General features: G+C 36.6%; 1 protein-coding gene across 1 annotated transcript in view; it reads right to left on the bottom strand.

Annotated features, from left to right (window-relative positions):
- Positions 1 to 12,754, bottom strand: part of CHD9 (chromodomain helicase DNA binding protein 9) — a 71,754-nt gene extending 59,000 nt beyond the window's left edge. Inside the window, exon 1 of the mRNA XM_053987194.1 lies at positions 11,251 to 12,754. Within this exon, the coding sequence (XP_053843169.1) occupies positions 11,251 to 12,687 (1,437 nt within the window). The 5' untranslated portion in view covers positions 12,688 to 12,754. The remainder of the gene's footprint in view (positions 1 to 11,250) is intronic.
- Between the last annotated feature and the right edge of the window lie 1,853 nt (positions 12,755 to 14,607).

The following is a 14,607-nucleotide window of genomic DNA, read 5'->3' as shown; positions in this document are numbered from 1 at the left end:
TCCAGCAAAAAACTTCTGTTTCTTTCTTGCATTCTTGCCTAATCTTAACCTTACCAATTTTGCAATTACTTGATTCCTTAAACAACAAGGATGACTAAACTCTCTACTCTATAAAAAGGCAATTCAGGTTTCAGTTCACTGTTTGAAACAAGACTTATGTGGGCATCTGGAAATAAATCTCTAAAATACTTCAAATAGTTACAGACAAGAAAAATCAAACAGATATTTCTGATTTTAAAAAAGTAGTCATTAGGGTTCAAAATCCCTAGGTAAAGCTCTAAAATATATTGATTCACTGAAATCTAACATCATCCAACACCTTCTTGGACAGTACAGGTAAGAATTTGCTTCTTCTGGAACACATGCACATACATATGCCTGATTTTACTACTGGAAAAGTTTATTTAACATGTAAAGCCAGATAGCTTCTGGCTTTTTTTTAAATGGCCCTAGCTTTTTTTTTTTTTAATGGCCTTTTAAACTCCTGGAAAACATAACACTAATTGAAACTGCTGTAATTTAAGGTGACAAAATCCCTTTAAATGATGATTTAAAGGTAAAATAATGAAGAATTGACTGCAGAAGTCTTCAGAACAGAAAACAAAATTGCAACAACCTCAAAATTAAACTGAATTTTTAAAAGTTAGAACTTACCCACACATGTTCTATATGACCATCACTTTTGTGTGCCACTGAGAAAGTTATTTTCTCATGTTTTTTTTTCTTACCAACCACAGAAGACCAGAAGACAAAAACCCACCCAAACTGCCTTCAAAAAGAACATCACATGAAGAGCTTTCTATCCCCTTAGTCCCAAAATCCAAGGTAGCTTCAGCATGTGTGTCCCAATCACACTAAAAACCAGCACAGCATCCATCTCTGAGCAAGAAAAAGCAACAGGACCTTATTGGTCATAGGTTCTTGTCAAAATTTCAGTTACAGTGTTCCCTCTACATCTCTCATGGAAGTGGCCTTGTAAGAACACATTTTTATGATGGATACAAAACCCACTTTCATCCTTAGGAAGTTTACTGCTGTCAGTATTTCCTTCCACCATCCCCCAGTTCTTCCATTCTCTCTCAGTTTGTTATCAGCCCAGATTGAGAAGACATTCCAGGTGTGAAGGGCTGTAAACTGCACAACCCTCCGTGGTCTGTTCTTGGTTCTCTTCTGCTGCTTGGAGAAGTCACTGAACCTGCTGAAGGGATGAAAGGAAGGGCAAGTGGGCAAGAACCCCTTCAGAACCAGCAGGAAGCTGCCCACCTTTTGTTTCAGTGCCTCACTTCTGCAAATACCTACAGAAAGGGAAGTCAGGCTAGGTCAGAGAAACAACCACACATTGGACAAAACACAGAGGTAGCTTTTCTTCCACAGCATGCTTCAACAGCCTAATTTACCAAATTCTGCTCACATTTTATAATACATTGAGTGCAATGGTAAAAACCAATTTAATTAGAAGGTAAGTGAACCAGCTTATTCAAAGTATGAAGGCTACTGGAAAAACATGCTACAATGGATCACTGTCTTGGTCAGTCCCCAGGAAATGATCCTATGATAATACTGGCAGCCTTCTTTTTAACTTTTTCCTGTTCTTAAAGTATGCATTTTCAGTGCTTGTTTGTAGCAGAGCAATGAAGTCTTGTTGACAAGATGACAGATGTGAAAAATAGGTGTCATTTGATTAAGAGGGAAATACCAATCATGAAAGATCTTTAAATCAAAACAGATTGCATATTCAGAAAGGCTAGCATGTAACATCTCTCTGTACAATAATTTTATTCCCTAGAAGTAGTTAAGTTTAAAAGTTTACTTAATCTTTGAACGTGGCTTTTTTCTGGTAGTATTACTCAGTATTTTGGATACCTTACAGAATATCCGAAATGTTTTCAGCCTTCATAATTTCAGTGAGATTAAAAAAACCCAGCACTTAATGTTAAACCCAGCACTTAACACTAAAACATATGACAGAAATTGGGAAAATTATTTTTAACATCAACAGCTGGGGAGTCACTAATATCAGTACTGACTGCATTGCATATTTCCATTTAAATCAAAGAAGGGGCATATTTCTTCCACTTCAATTCAAAACAACTTACATATTTTTTGTTTCAGCTTCAATGAACTACTTTAGCAGATTTTTATGCCACAATCTTCAGTTCAAAAAAGTCCTTTAGCATATATGCTAATCTAATGAAACTACTTCCCTTGATTCTAGTTTTCTCAATTAAATGTTCATGAACAAAATCCTTCCCCCTAGTTAAGGAGTAAAACAAGATGCCTAAAGAAAAGGAATTTATCAAAAAGGGTGACGGTTCAAAAATAAGAAGTCCCAAGTCAGAGGATACTACTGGAGAACAACAGTTTGATTTCAGGCAAATGAAACCAAAAAGCAAGCAAACCAAACTATTTTTTCCCCAAAATAAATTTCTAGAGAAAGAATATAGCATCTAAGAGCATCACAGTAATAACCATAAAATAACTTTTGGTAAGGATCAAACAAAAAAAATTGCGCAAAAAAAAAAAAAAAAATGTTGCAAGACAGGTTTCGAAAAATTACTGCTGTGGTTATGTTTCTAACCTCAACTGAGTCTGGCTACTAGCAAAAGTGGCAGGACTAGACCCACTGTAAAGGCCAAGAAAAGAGAAATCCTTATCTTTAAGAGAGCTGAAGTCAGCAGAAACTGTCACCAACACAGAGCAGAGTGACAGCCGGCTAGAGACCACAGTGTGCTGCCAAGGGCATTCCCAGGCACTGTCATGAGCAGGAGCCCCTCTGTACCTTTGTCCCCAGCAAGCAAAGCTGGGTCACCATTTCTGAAATCTAAAATCACTCAAAGTCTGAACACATTTGCAATTAAACCACATTAAGTCAGAAAGCACACTGGGCTGGCACCAGAAAACACATCCCTTGTGTGGTGTTTGGAGTTGATCAGATTTCAGACACTACATGATTGCATGTCAAAGAATCCTCCAAAGGATGATATAAATAGGAGCTACAATACAGACACATCAAAATAAATTTGCCTAATCTATTTTAAAAATTGTTCTTACTGAACTCAAAGACACATGTCTGGTTTTGTCACTCAGATGTTCCTTAAATAATTTACCTGCCTTCACTGTGATAGCCTGGGTTCTCTGACAGCTGGTTTCTGCTTTTAAGAGTTTCAAGGACCAAAGTTCCTGCTACAACAAAGTTTACACATCAGGCTGAGCCATACCTAGGCCTCATGGACAACTGCTGCAATGACTTAAAGATAAAAAACAATGCACATGTACTGCATCTTCTTATCCTACTGAGGAATACAAACAGGTACTGGAAGCCATAGCATGCTGCAAGTCTCAAAAAGCACAAGAGCTATGTTTTTCTTGTGAGTTTGCTTAAAAACAAGCTATTTTTACAAACAAACTTTCTTACTATTAAAGAAATCTCTGTATTGTGGTGCTCATTAAAAAAAATAAGGTACAGTGAAACAATTCCTTTAAAGATTAGTTAAGATTATTTTACAAACCTATCAGTAGGACTATTGTTTTGAAACAATGTTTCAGACTCTAAGAAAAGACACAAAAATCTCATAACCACAATATTTGCAATGGCTTCTTTAACACTAAGGCTAACTTCTCTTTTCTTTCCAAGATATAAACTAAAACTCAATTGTGAGGTCATGAGTATCTCTTAATAGATAATCTATGAAACTAATGCTGATATCGATCTATGAAACTAATTCTGGTTTGCAATTCAATATGCTGCTCAACAGCATTATGTACACATACATTATATGCTACTAACATTGAAATTATTTTCAAATACAGGCTAACTCCTGAGCAGGCAGTATGCAAAAGGTGGGAACAATTTCAGGAGATATAAATTAAAATGCTTACCTTCACAGTAAGATATCAAGGGAACAAAAAACTCAAGTACAAATACAAGCCAAATAATCCACACAAAAGAAAACCTGCCACATTTATGAAAGAAAAAAATCAATCTCTGATACAAATTACACAGCTTTCAAAAATGTAAGACTTGTCATCTTTTCTAGCCTAAAGCTACATTCCTAGCTTCATTTATCATGCTTACTGAAATCAGCATTAGAATTCTCAGTCTCATCATCCTAAGAATTCCACTAATTTATATTTATTAGCCTTAAGAGTTCCCAAATTCAATCCACTCAGCACCTGATGATAAACACTCTCTTAGAAATCTTTGTAACCAGGAAATTGAGCAATTTTTTTCTAACCTGATAATAAGCAAAGAAAACAATACCTCTCCAGATGTGGGAGGCTGTTTGGGAAACAAAGTGTTGAAAATTATTTTGATCTGTCTATATATTTAGAAGTAGCATAATAGCTGAAAGAAATTGCAAAACCTGAGTGCACAAAACACACAGACATCTGAAGAAAAGCCACATGAATTCCAAATGTATCAGATTCTCTGTCTTCAAAACCACACTACTGGTTAACATCTTTACAAGTTCTGCTGCTCTTTCAGTAATAACACTTCACTAACACTTCATAAAGTGTTGATTTTCTATAATATGTCTCTATATAAAATGCTGCTCTGGAAGTTTTACAGGCAATGGTATGTTCTTAGCTACTAAAAAATGCAGAGTCTAGATAACAGTGTTAGTCAAAGCAGGTTAGTGGTTACTGGAGCCAATGGACAGTCCCACAATGAGTCCACTTGCACTCTCTTTGCATTTAATGCTGCAGGCCCACACACAATTATTTTGCCTGTACTGCAGAAAATAATGCTTCCCACTCCTTCCTGTGTCACAGAACCACAGGAGGTTGGAAAGGACCTCTGGGGATCATGTAGTTCAGCCCCCTAGGACAGGCTGCACAGGATGGTGTCCAGACAGCTCTTGAGTAGAAGGAGACTCCAGACTCTCTGGGCAGCCTGTTCCAGAGCTCTGGCACCCTCACAGTAAAGCAGTTGTTCCTCATATTAGATGGAAGCTCCTGAGTTTCAGTTTGTGCCCCTTGTCCTGTCACTGGGCACCACTGAACAAGCCTGGCCCATGCTCCTGACACCTTCAGGTATTTGTGTGCGCTGACAAGCTCCCCTCCACTGTGCTAGGGAACCTGATCCTGTGCAACTGAGAGAACTAAACTAGGAACTTGTATTCTGGAAAAACACCCCTGACAAAAAAAGTGCCAAGTTTTTCTGTACCCGAAGGAGCTTCCCCATGCAGTTCATAGCCCAAATGTTGCATTAACACAAGACAAAATGAAAGAATAGGAGCTTTTTTTAACTGCTTTTTTTCCTGATAATTTATTATAGTTTAGGCATATACTGAACAGCCTATAGAATGGATTGCTGTCTTTAAAAGACAATTTAACATGGATTTTGTTTTCTCTTTTCTGTGTTATTAGGTACCACTTCTCCACTTCTTCCAGACACTAAGACTGCACAATTATATCAGTACTCTCACATTAATGAATGGCTTTTTATTTTTTCAATGTTAACAAAACACCTATTTCCAAACACTTATTTAGATTATTCAACCACACTCACCCTGCATTATCATTAAAAAAAAATCAATTTATTTTTATCAACTAGTCTCACCTTGCTATTTTACTCCTCCAATTTGACCCAGCTAGAAGCTTTCTTCCTATGCATGCCATCTGTTAACTACTTTTTATAAAAATGCTTCTTTTTTGGCACATTTCAAAGACAATTATAGTAGTCATTTAACAAGTGCGCAATTACCTCAGGAAAAAATATATTATTATATTATGACAATCATTAAAACAGCAAGTGTTTAATTTTAAAGAGGAAACATACACAAAGAATTGGACAGCCTAATTATTTGACAAGTGATGAAGGTTGAGAGAGACCTTCTAAAGAAAGATTTAAGAAAAGCATTCATGATAGCACAAAGATCCAAAAAATTGTGAAAATAATTAATTCCACTCTACAGAAATTACTAAGAAACTCATACAGTATTTAAAACTATATAAGAGATACTCTGGCACATTTTCAGTGTTCTGAAAAGCCCAGCAATTTTTGTCTTTCCCTTACTACACAGTTTTTATTTGAAAGCCAAAACAGGGGGAATGAAAATGGAGACAAAAAAAATTATACTCATCAATAAATGTGTTACAAATTTATCTCACAAACATGTACTTTCTTCCCCAACCTATGCAATTTGCAATTAAAAAAAATAAAATGAAAAAAAGGTTTATATAAAACATATATAATATATACAAAAGCAAGTGCTTCATACACATTCAACTATAAATAAAACTATCAAAACATTGCTCTTTACATGATTAATAGGTTATTGGCAAAAAGCCATAGATTAATAATGAAAACATTGTATTATATACAGCTGTAATTTAGAACTTCATTCCAGGAGCTGTACTACTTAGGCTCAGAGATGCTGCCCTACTCTTCTCATTAACTCTGGGCATTTGACACAGCTTTGTCATGGTCAATCCCACCTGTTTGTGCAGGAATTTCTCAAATCACGGAAATAAAGCAAAAAACCCTGCAAAATATTGCATAGAGGTTATCAATGAAGGGATTGTTTTCAATACTTCAGCCCAGATGATAGAATTATTAGGTGCTGGGAATTCTGCTGCCTCACTGTGGTACAGGATTTATGTTCCTATGAGGAAGGTAAAAAATGTTCTTGAGGCACAAAAAATTAAATCCAGTGCATACAACTTGTAGAAATGCTTAGACCGAAACTTCAGGCAAAGATTTACATTTGTTAATATGATGTCACCCATAAAATTGACACTAATTAAAGGAAAAATATAAGAACATTGCATATGCTTAGTGGGAGTTAGACCAGCACTATTCAGCACTTTAGGAAGAATAATCCATGTTAGGGTTATGAAGGTTTTTACATATGAAAATTACAAGATATGATTTGTAATGAACCCAAATGCTTACTGGAACAGACATCTAGATTTCCAATCATAGAATCATTAAGGCTGGAAAAGACTCCCAAAATCATTAAATCCAACTTTTGACTAGATGCAAAGATGTGAGATGATGCAAACTAGAACAGATTTTCAGATGTGTATTTTGTTATGCTCAGTCTCACTGAATATTACACTGCTTCCCAAGCCACATGCACATAGCAGCACCATAATTTTAAAATCTTGTATTGTACCAACATTTAGGAGCCATAACCTATAAACTTACTATGCAAAATAGCCAGTCTCTTCTACAGAGAAGTTCTATGGATTATGATCAATTCCTTAATTTAATATATTCCTTGTTACAGGCTTACTTAAAATTGAACCATACAGAATATAAGAAACACATGCTAATACTATATTATATCTATACAATATAGTGTATCTATATACACACAAATCCTACATCCTTTATTTTGATACATTTCCATAACTGCTTATATATCAAGCAGCTGTCTGGACTTAGATCTCACAGTTAGCCAAGAGAGCACATCACTACTTACTATGTGTATCTCTCATAAAAACTTCACCGTCCATGATTGTATATACAAGTAGAACAGCAACCAATACCAGGATAAGAGTTTTACAAATGGAGTAATCCAAGGGATACATGTCTACAAGGAATTCAGAGTTGTTCTAAAAGTGCCATCTGAGAGCACAGTCAGACATGAACGGCCTGTGACAATTCAGGACATCTCAGCAGCACATAAATCTGGATGTGGATCTGGTGAGAGTGAATTCCCTCTCTGATGATAACCTCATATATGAGGTTATGACACTCTGATACATACAGATGTCCTGGGGTACAACACCACCCGAGCAATCATCTGTGAGTTTCAGACTTTGCCAAACTTTCAACAAGGGCAAGACAAATTCTTTCAAAAAAATTAGTGTCATCTATTTCTATAAAATAAGTGGTAGGACAGCTCAGGCTTGCAGGCATAAAAGCACTTGAATGTTTCAAGTCAGTTTTTACACAAATTCCTGAATACACTGAATTGTCAAGTTAGGTGCCAAACTTTTAGTCACAAAAAGGAAAAAAAAAAATTACGTGATTTAAGAATTAAGACTACCACCTCATCATATAGCACTTCATATTATTAATGAAATATTATTTTTATCAGTATATTTTTCATTTTCATATTATTTTTAATCTCAATTCCTCTGCTTTCATGTGTGCAGCCAGAAGACGTAACATACACAAGACAGCTGTAATCTTCTCTAAGGACAGTTTATACTTAAGATTATCTTTCCAAAAGTTTATACTTCACATTATTTTTCCAACAGTTTATACTTCACATTATCTTTTCAACTTCCTTTTTCTTCTAAAGATGTAAAACAATGTTGAAGCCTTTTTTTATCCTTCTGAGAAGCAAATAGATTATTTAGCCTTAGCAAACTCAAACCAGTTTTAAGTAGAGTAAAAAGAACAGAAGTCTTGTATTAGTCAAAGCTAAGGCTACAGAAGTCTTCAGCATTTCTCTACTTTACTTTCTGTTCTCAAACTAACTCTGATGAAAAATGCATGATGCAAAATTAAGGGTGCAATTTATTTACAATTCTGATCTAATTACAGCAGAAAGCATATTAGCACTATAAGGCAGCCTTTTTAATTCTGCAATATTATTACACCAAACAGATTGTATTAATTTTTAAATTAATTTCATCAAAAGAATAACCATACAAGTAAAAATGTTATGAGTATGCTTGCTCTCAAACACTGAAACAAGTATTTAATGTTAATTGAAATAACCTTAATTTAAATAACCTCAGTCTAACTACAGCTGAAGATCTTGGTTGTCTAATATTGGGGTCTATTCCAATACCTACAGTTCATTAACTATTTCATAAAATAAAGTTATTCTTTCTGAGAAAACATCAACCATTATCAAACTGAAACTGTTGAAAAAAACCAACTAAATTCACTAGTAATTGTTTCCTCAATATGTATTAAAGTCAGTGTGAAATACTGTCTCGATAAAAATTAAAAGTTTCACCTTAGCTACATATATGAAACTTGTCAAAATCCCTTCCCAACTGACTCCTAGCTAAAGCAAACCAGTTTTAAGAAGATCAAAATTCCTTCTCCCTTTACCCCATCTTTTTTCTCCCTGGTTAAACTGCACACATTTGTAAAAAGCTCTAACAGAACCAACTCATCTTGAACTTGAAATTCTAAAAAGAGATCAAAGAATAGAAGTGAGAGCTACAACCAAAGCCCTTCTTAGAATTGTAATCAAAGGACAGATTTGAAGCACTTCAGTAATTGCCATATTTTCCATTTCTATTCGTACTACATACTCCACTGATTTAAAGAGGCTTCTACATTGTTTGCTTCTGTACATTCCTCAACAGTTTGACAGCTACCAGTTCACAACCAGTTTCTGAAGGAGACATTAAACATCTGTCTGACCAGATAAACTCAAGGTCAGAATCCAATTTATACAATTTATTGCATACTCCAAAATAATAAAAACCAAACCAAGCAGTTCTATAACTATCTGGTTTCCGGCTGTTTCATTTCAAAGAGGAAAAACATTAAAATTTCAAATACTGCAAAGTTGCTTTGTTTTCACACCATGATAAAAACAAAACCAAATTCCTAAACTTTAAAGGCTCTCCACAGATCTCAGAACTTTCCCTCTATTCCTTGATACAAAGCAAAATGCTAAAACTGATGTCAGTGAGATCGAAGCAAGTCTGGAAAGGTTCTGATAAATTTAACACAAAAGTCACAGCACTAGAAAGTTGTATTAGACCTGCTTTTCATTGCCTGGCTTATATCCCACATGCTCCTCAAAAATTATACTAATCCCTGGGTTTCTCACCACCCCCACTTTTCCTGGAATCCATTTCTTCTTCACCCTTCACCCCAAGAGCCTCCACACTCCTGTTTCCAGCCCCTCGAGCTGCTGCCTGGCAGGGAATGGGGCACTGCTCCCATGGCAGGACTGCACACACACACCCCAGCAGGATCACCTTCCCCTGTGAGCTGCTGGAGCCTGTGTCTTCAGCTTACAGAGATCTCTGACAAGAGGGTGCTACTTGGGTGCACCCCCTTTTGTTTTTTTAGGCAGGGAAGGAGAAAGGAAATGTTTATCAAAACCAACAGATTGCATCTCCTGCATCATTCAGTTAATCAAGCTCATCTGAACCGCACTGCTGGATATCCGTGTTCCATTAACATCACACCACAGTTTACAGAAAAAGTTTCACTGGTAGGAATTGACAATTACACGCTCCATAAACATAAGCAGAAGTTGTAATGGAGAAGCAATCTACTGAACCAAGACCAAAGATTAAGCGTGTTAAGCCCTTATCTCTACGCTAATGATCTAAAATTAACAGGGGGGGAAGCAAAAATGCTACATTATCTCCTTCACAGGACTGTGTCCTACAAACTAAAAGAAGCAAAAGTCAGTAGTTAAGGTCCTTGCCTTCCCCATATTTTCTTTTCCAGAAAGACAACATTCTGTATTCTCAGGTAGAGAGAATATTGGTAGCAAGAATACAGAAGTAACAGTTACTAAAACCTTTTTAAACCCTTTACTTACCCTTACCCCAGTTACTAAAACCTTTTTAAACATAATTTATCTGCTGCAAATTATGTTTGATGTCAAGAGTTGCATCTATTTTGAAATGCACAGATTGAAAAACAGCAAACAATTTTTATGTCATCTTGTCCTCCTCGTGGAGGACTCAAATACTTGCAGTAGATGGGCACATTATACTAAAACAACTGCTGAATTTTTTGGTTTAGCCAAAAGTAACAAAATCCAACATACACAGAGCTTTTTATATGTTTTCTATTATTAGTGAACACATGAAAATCAAGAAAAATAAGTGTGTATTTTTAGTCAATGAGCATGAGCACAAAGACACAAAGCAAAGGACAGCACAACAACATAACCACCACAATTCTTGCAGAAAATCAGCCATACAAACCTTAAGAAAGGTCTGAAAAACATGTTTCTCTAAGTAATTTTCAAGACAACAAGCAATTATATTCACATGAAAATCATAAACCAGTAAATTTTCTCTGTTGTACTTCAGAAGTACAAGCAGCAGAAGGAGCAACACCATTTTATCTGAGTAAGATCATGTAGTCTTGCTTTCTGCAGTGATAGGAAAACAACAGGAGAAAGCAATGTCTGCATCAACTGGTTAGGTATTTTCCCTCCTAAACTAGACTTCTTTAGGGTCAAATAACAACTCAGAGACTTCAGTTATCATGCTTTGACTCAACCACCACTCACTATTATTCATTTCACCCCATCACCAAATCAGATGGTTCAAACCCCCACTCCCCAAACCCCTACATACCTGTCCTTGTAAGGTTGCACGACTTCTGCCTTGCAGGTGCTGATTAGAAACTGAAGAATGCCAAGGATGGATCTGAGTTTGAGACGGTGGCCGAACGAGTTCGGATGACGATGTCACTTGCTGTGGGGTTATGTGTTGTTCTAGGTCATGCTCTAAAACATGGCTTGTGCTATCCTGAACAAACGCAGAGTCATCGAACTGTGGCAGAAGGTCTTCCTGCAAGAGGTCATCCGGGTCAAGTCCCGTGAATGGTTCACTGTGAGTCTCCACTTGATGAAGTAAGTTGTCATCTAAAGATGTAAAACCGTTGCTTTCAATAGAGTCGGTGAAATGGCTTATCTGAGAAGCAGAACCAGTAGAAGCTGGAAAATTAATATTCACAGGAGAGAGTTTCGAACTACTAAAGTTGCCCTGAGGATGCGCAGAATGCAACATTTGAAAAGTACTTGAATTCAAAGTTGTGTTAGGATTCAACATGTGCTCGGTTGTTTCTTGCTTGGTCCCTGTTTGAGATGTAAAGGCATCGCTTCCAGTGAAGTCAGAGATAGAGTGTGTCTGCTGGCTAGTAGAAAGAGCTGTTGTAGGCTGAAGGAGGCTGGTAGGAGAAATGTGATTATTAGAGTAGGAATATGGAGAGGAAAATTGTTGACCATTACTGACAGAACATGGAGTAATAGTTGGGGACTGTCCATCAAAATTTCCTTCTTGATTCCCACAAAAATGTATTGAAGTACTTGCAGTTTGAGAAAACTGTTGAACAGACAGAGGCTGCTGTGAAGTCGATGGATTAGAAACTGAAGATGGGTGGTTAACACTGACTCTGAGGGAAGTAGACACATTAACTTCCATGAAGTCTTTTGGCTGACTCAGAGCATCCTGCCCCGTGTTGTTCCTGCTCTGCTGTGGCCGTAGCGAGGCACACTGATGCTGTGGTTCATTAGCCTGAAATAAGGCAAAGTCATGGTGTGCTACAAAGCTTTTGTTTTGCTGCATAGACTGAGAATGTCCTTGGTGAAAAGGGGACCCATTTTGATTTGAAACAGTTGTGGCAGTTTGATGACCCCACATAGGACTACCATCAGCCACATCTGGAAACATCCCATTGGACTGGTTTTGCGGATGAACTGGTGAACAATTGAATTGAGAGTGTGGTGATAAGACATTGTCAGCTGAGCTATTAAAAGACTGATTTACTGAGTGAAGCTTCAGTGAATCATACTGATTCAGCTGATCAAACTCACTCATCTTTTGTTGATTTTGAGCATCTTGCACATGGTTCAGTGAGTCTATGTGCAAAGGTTCAAATTCTGCACCCAAATTCAATTCATCAACAAGTGAAACAGGTCCAGGTTGAACAAAGGCATCATCTGACAAACCTTCTAAGGTCTCACTAAAAAGATTGGCATCATCAAAAAAATCCATCATAGGATCAGTCATCTTGAGAGGTCTGTTCTGCTTTTGCTCTCAACTCCAAGTGGAGTCAATTCTGTCTCTCCGCAGTGAACAGAAACAAATGACAACCAGCGGTCACCACCTTATCCAAGGCATGCCAACAGCCATTAGTGCTTCTGATGAAACATTCGTCTTCAGGTGTTAAAGCATCCTGAGGGAGAGGAGTGGGGGGGGGAAAAAAAGGAAAAATTTAATTACTCTCCTTATCCTTCCTGCCCCTTCCCAACACTTTTAAGGATATTTCATTTAGCTACACCAAAAATCAAGTAAGTTATTGTTGCTTATACTTGATGCCCTGTGCAGGTTTTATAATTTTTGCCCCTTATAAAAATATGTTTTAAATGTAATGGTTTCATTTGTTTTATTCACTCAAAGCAGAGTTTTAGATTCTGCTTGGTCATATTCATTAAAACTACCAAATTGCACCAGAATTAGGTTTTAGTGCTCCAGGATTAGAATTTGTTTATAGCCAAGAAATCATACATATGTGAGATGTAATAATTTTGTATACTTAAACAAAAAAACTTGAAAGTTTATAAACTACATTTAAGTCAAAGCTTCATTTCATTAGGAGAAACTGGGATACTTTGTTTCTTCTATTTAAGTTGCATTAGGCAAGTTCCTGAGAAACTGAATTTTATCACACTTAAGACATAACAGACTCTTCTTAGAAGGAAAGACAAGAGACTGAATACAATGATACAAAGAAAACACAAAAAGAACAAGCTTTGGTTCAAAGGAGTTTGCACCCCTAGTTTTGAAACGTTTGAGACGATTTATTCATAGTATCGCTGAGTGATCACCAATTAATTGATTTGTAGTCAGGGATTTAAGGAGAGCTGAAAAAGCATTTAGCCTAAAATCTCCCACATTTATAGTGTAATCAAACAGAATGGGAAATGACTGAAAACGTGTGTCTGTGATAATGTACTTCCCCAGATAACTGGTAACCCTGTAGAACAGGGAAGTCATCACTTCAAATTATCACCTTCATGGAATAATCATTCCTTTATCCTGTCAATACATATGTCTAATTAAAGAAAAAAAAAAAAAGTGAAGAAAACCAGCCAGAACTTTTAATTCCTGACCCTCTTCTTAAAGCTCACCTTCAATTGCAATTCCTCATTAATGAATTTTCCTAAGAATGACTATAGGATCCTTCCAGAAATGAACACCCTGTAAATCTGATATATTCTCTGATGGAAAAGGTTCATGCTGAACCTACTAAGCCCAAAGTACTTCTTGGCAAGCTGATGAGAACCCATTCTGCATATACTCCTAGGTCACTGAAGGTGGTGTGACCATAGTCAGAATAAAGCCAGACTTAAATTCACAAGCCTCCTTTAGGGTTTGAGTATATGAAACTTCTGGTGTGTACAGAGAAAGGACAGAGAGAGACATCTTCATCCTGAGAGACACTGATCAGGTATGGTGTCAGTGAGGAGGAGAACAAGCATGATAAAAATGAAGTGACAGAAGCTTAGGGAGATGACACCTTAGCACAGCAAAGCTGCTGTGGATCCTAGATAATACATGTGCAAGTTATTGCTTAAATTTGGGATCTCCTGAAGTCCCAAGATAAAGAAAGCATTAATATAAATTAGATCTCATTATCTTCTAACACTGATTAAGTTGTCTACTTATAATTAAAAGCAACATAATGATGACTTTCCCAGAATGGAACACCTTCCAATAATGACAAACAAGCAGCAGGATCCAGGTAGAAGGTCTGGCATAGGTTATAACATTGCTAATATAATGATATCTCATCCCAGTTTATCTCAACACAAAAGATAAGTCAGGAGAGAGATATTTCAGCTCAGAAGAAAACCAATTCTGATTAAGTACAAGGAAAAAAATATCCTAGACACAAAACAAATGTAATTCAAGAAACACCACCTGAGG

The sequence above is a fragment of the Vidua macroura genome, chromosome 11 (assembly GCF_024509145.1).
Source record: "Vidua macroura isolate BioBank_ID:100142 chromosome 11, ASM2450914v1, whole genome shotgun sequence".
Classification (NCBI taxonomy): Eukaryota; Metazoa; Chordata; class Aves; order Passeriformes; family Viduidae; genus Vidua; species Vidua macroura.
Note: the sequence above shows the minus strand (reverse complement) of the source record. Positions and strands in the feature narration are given on the sequence as shown.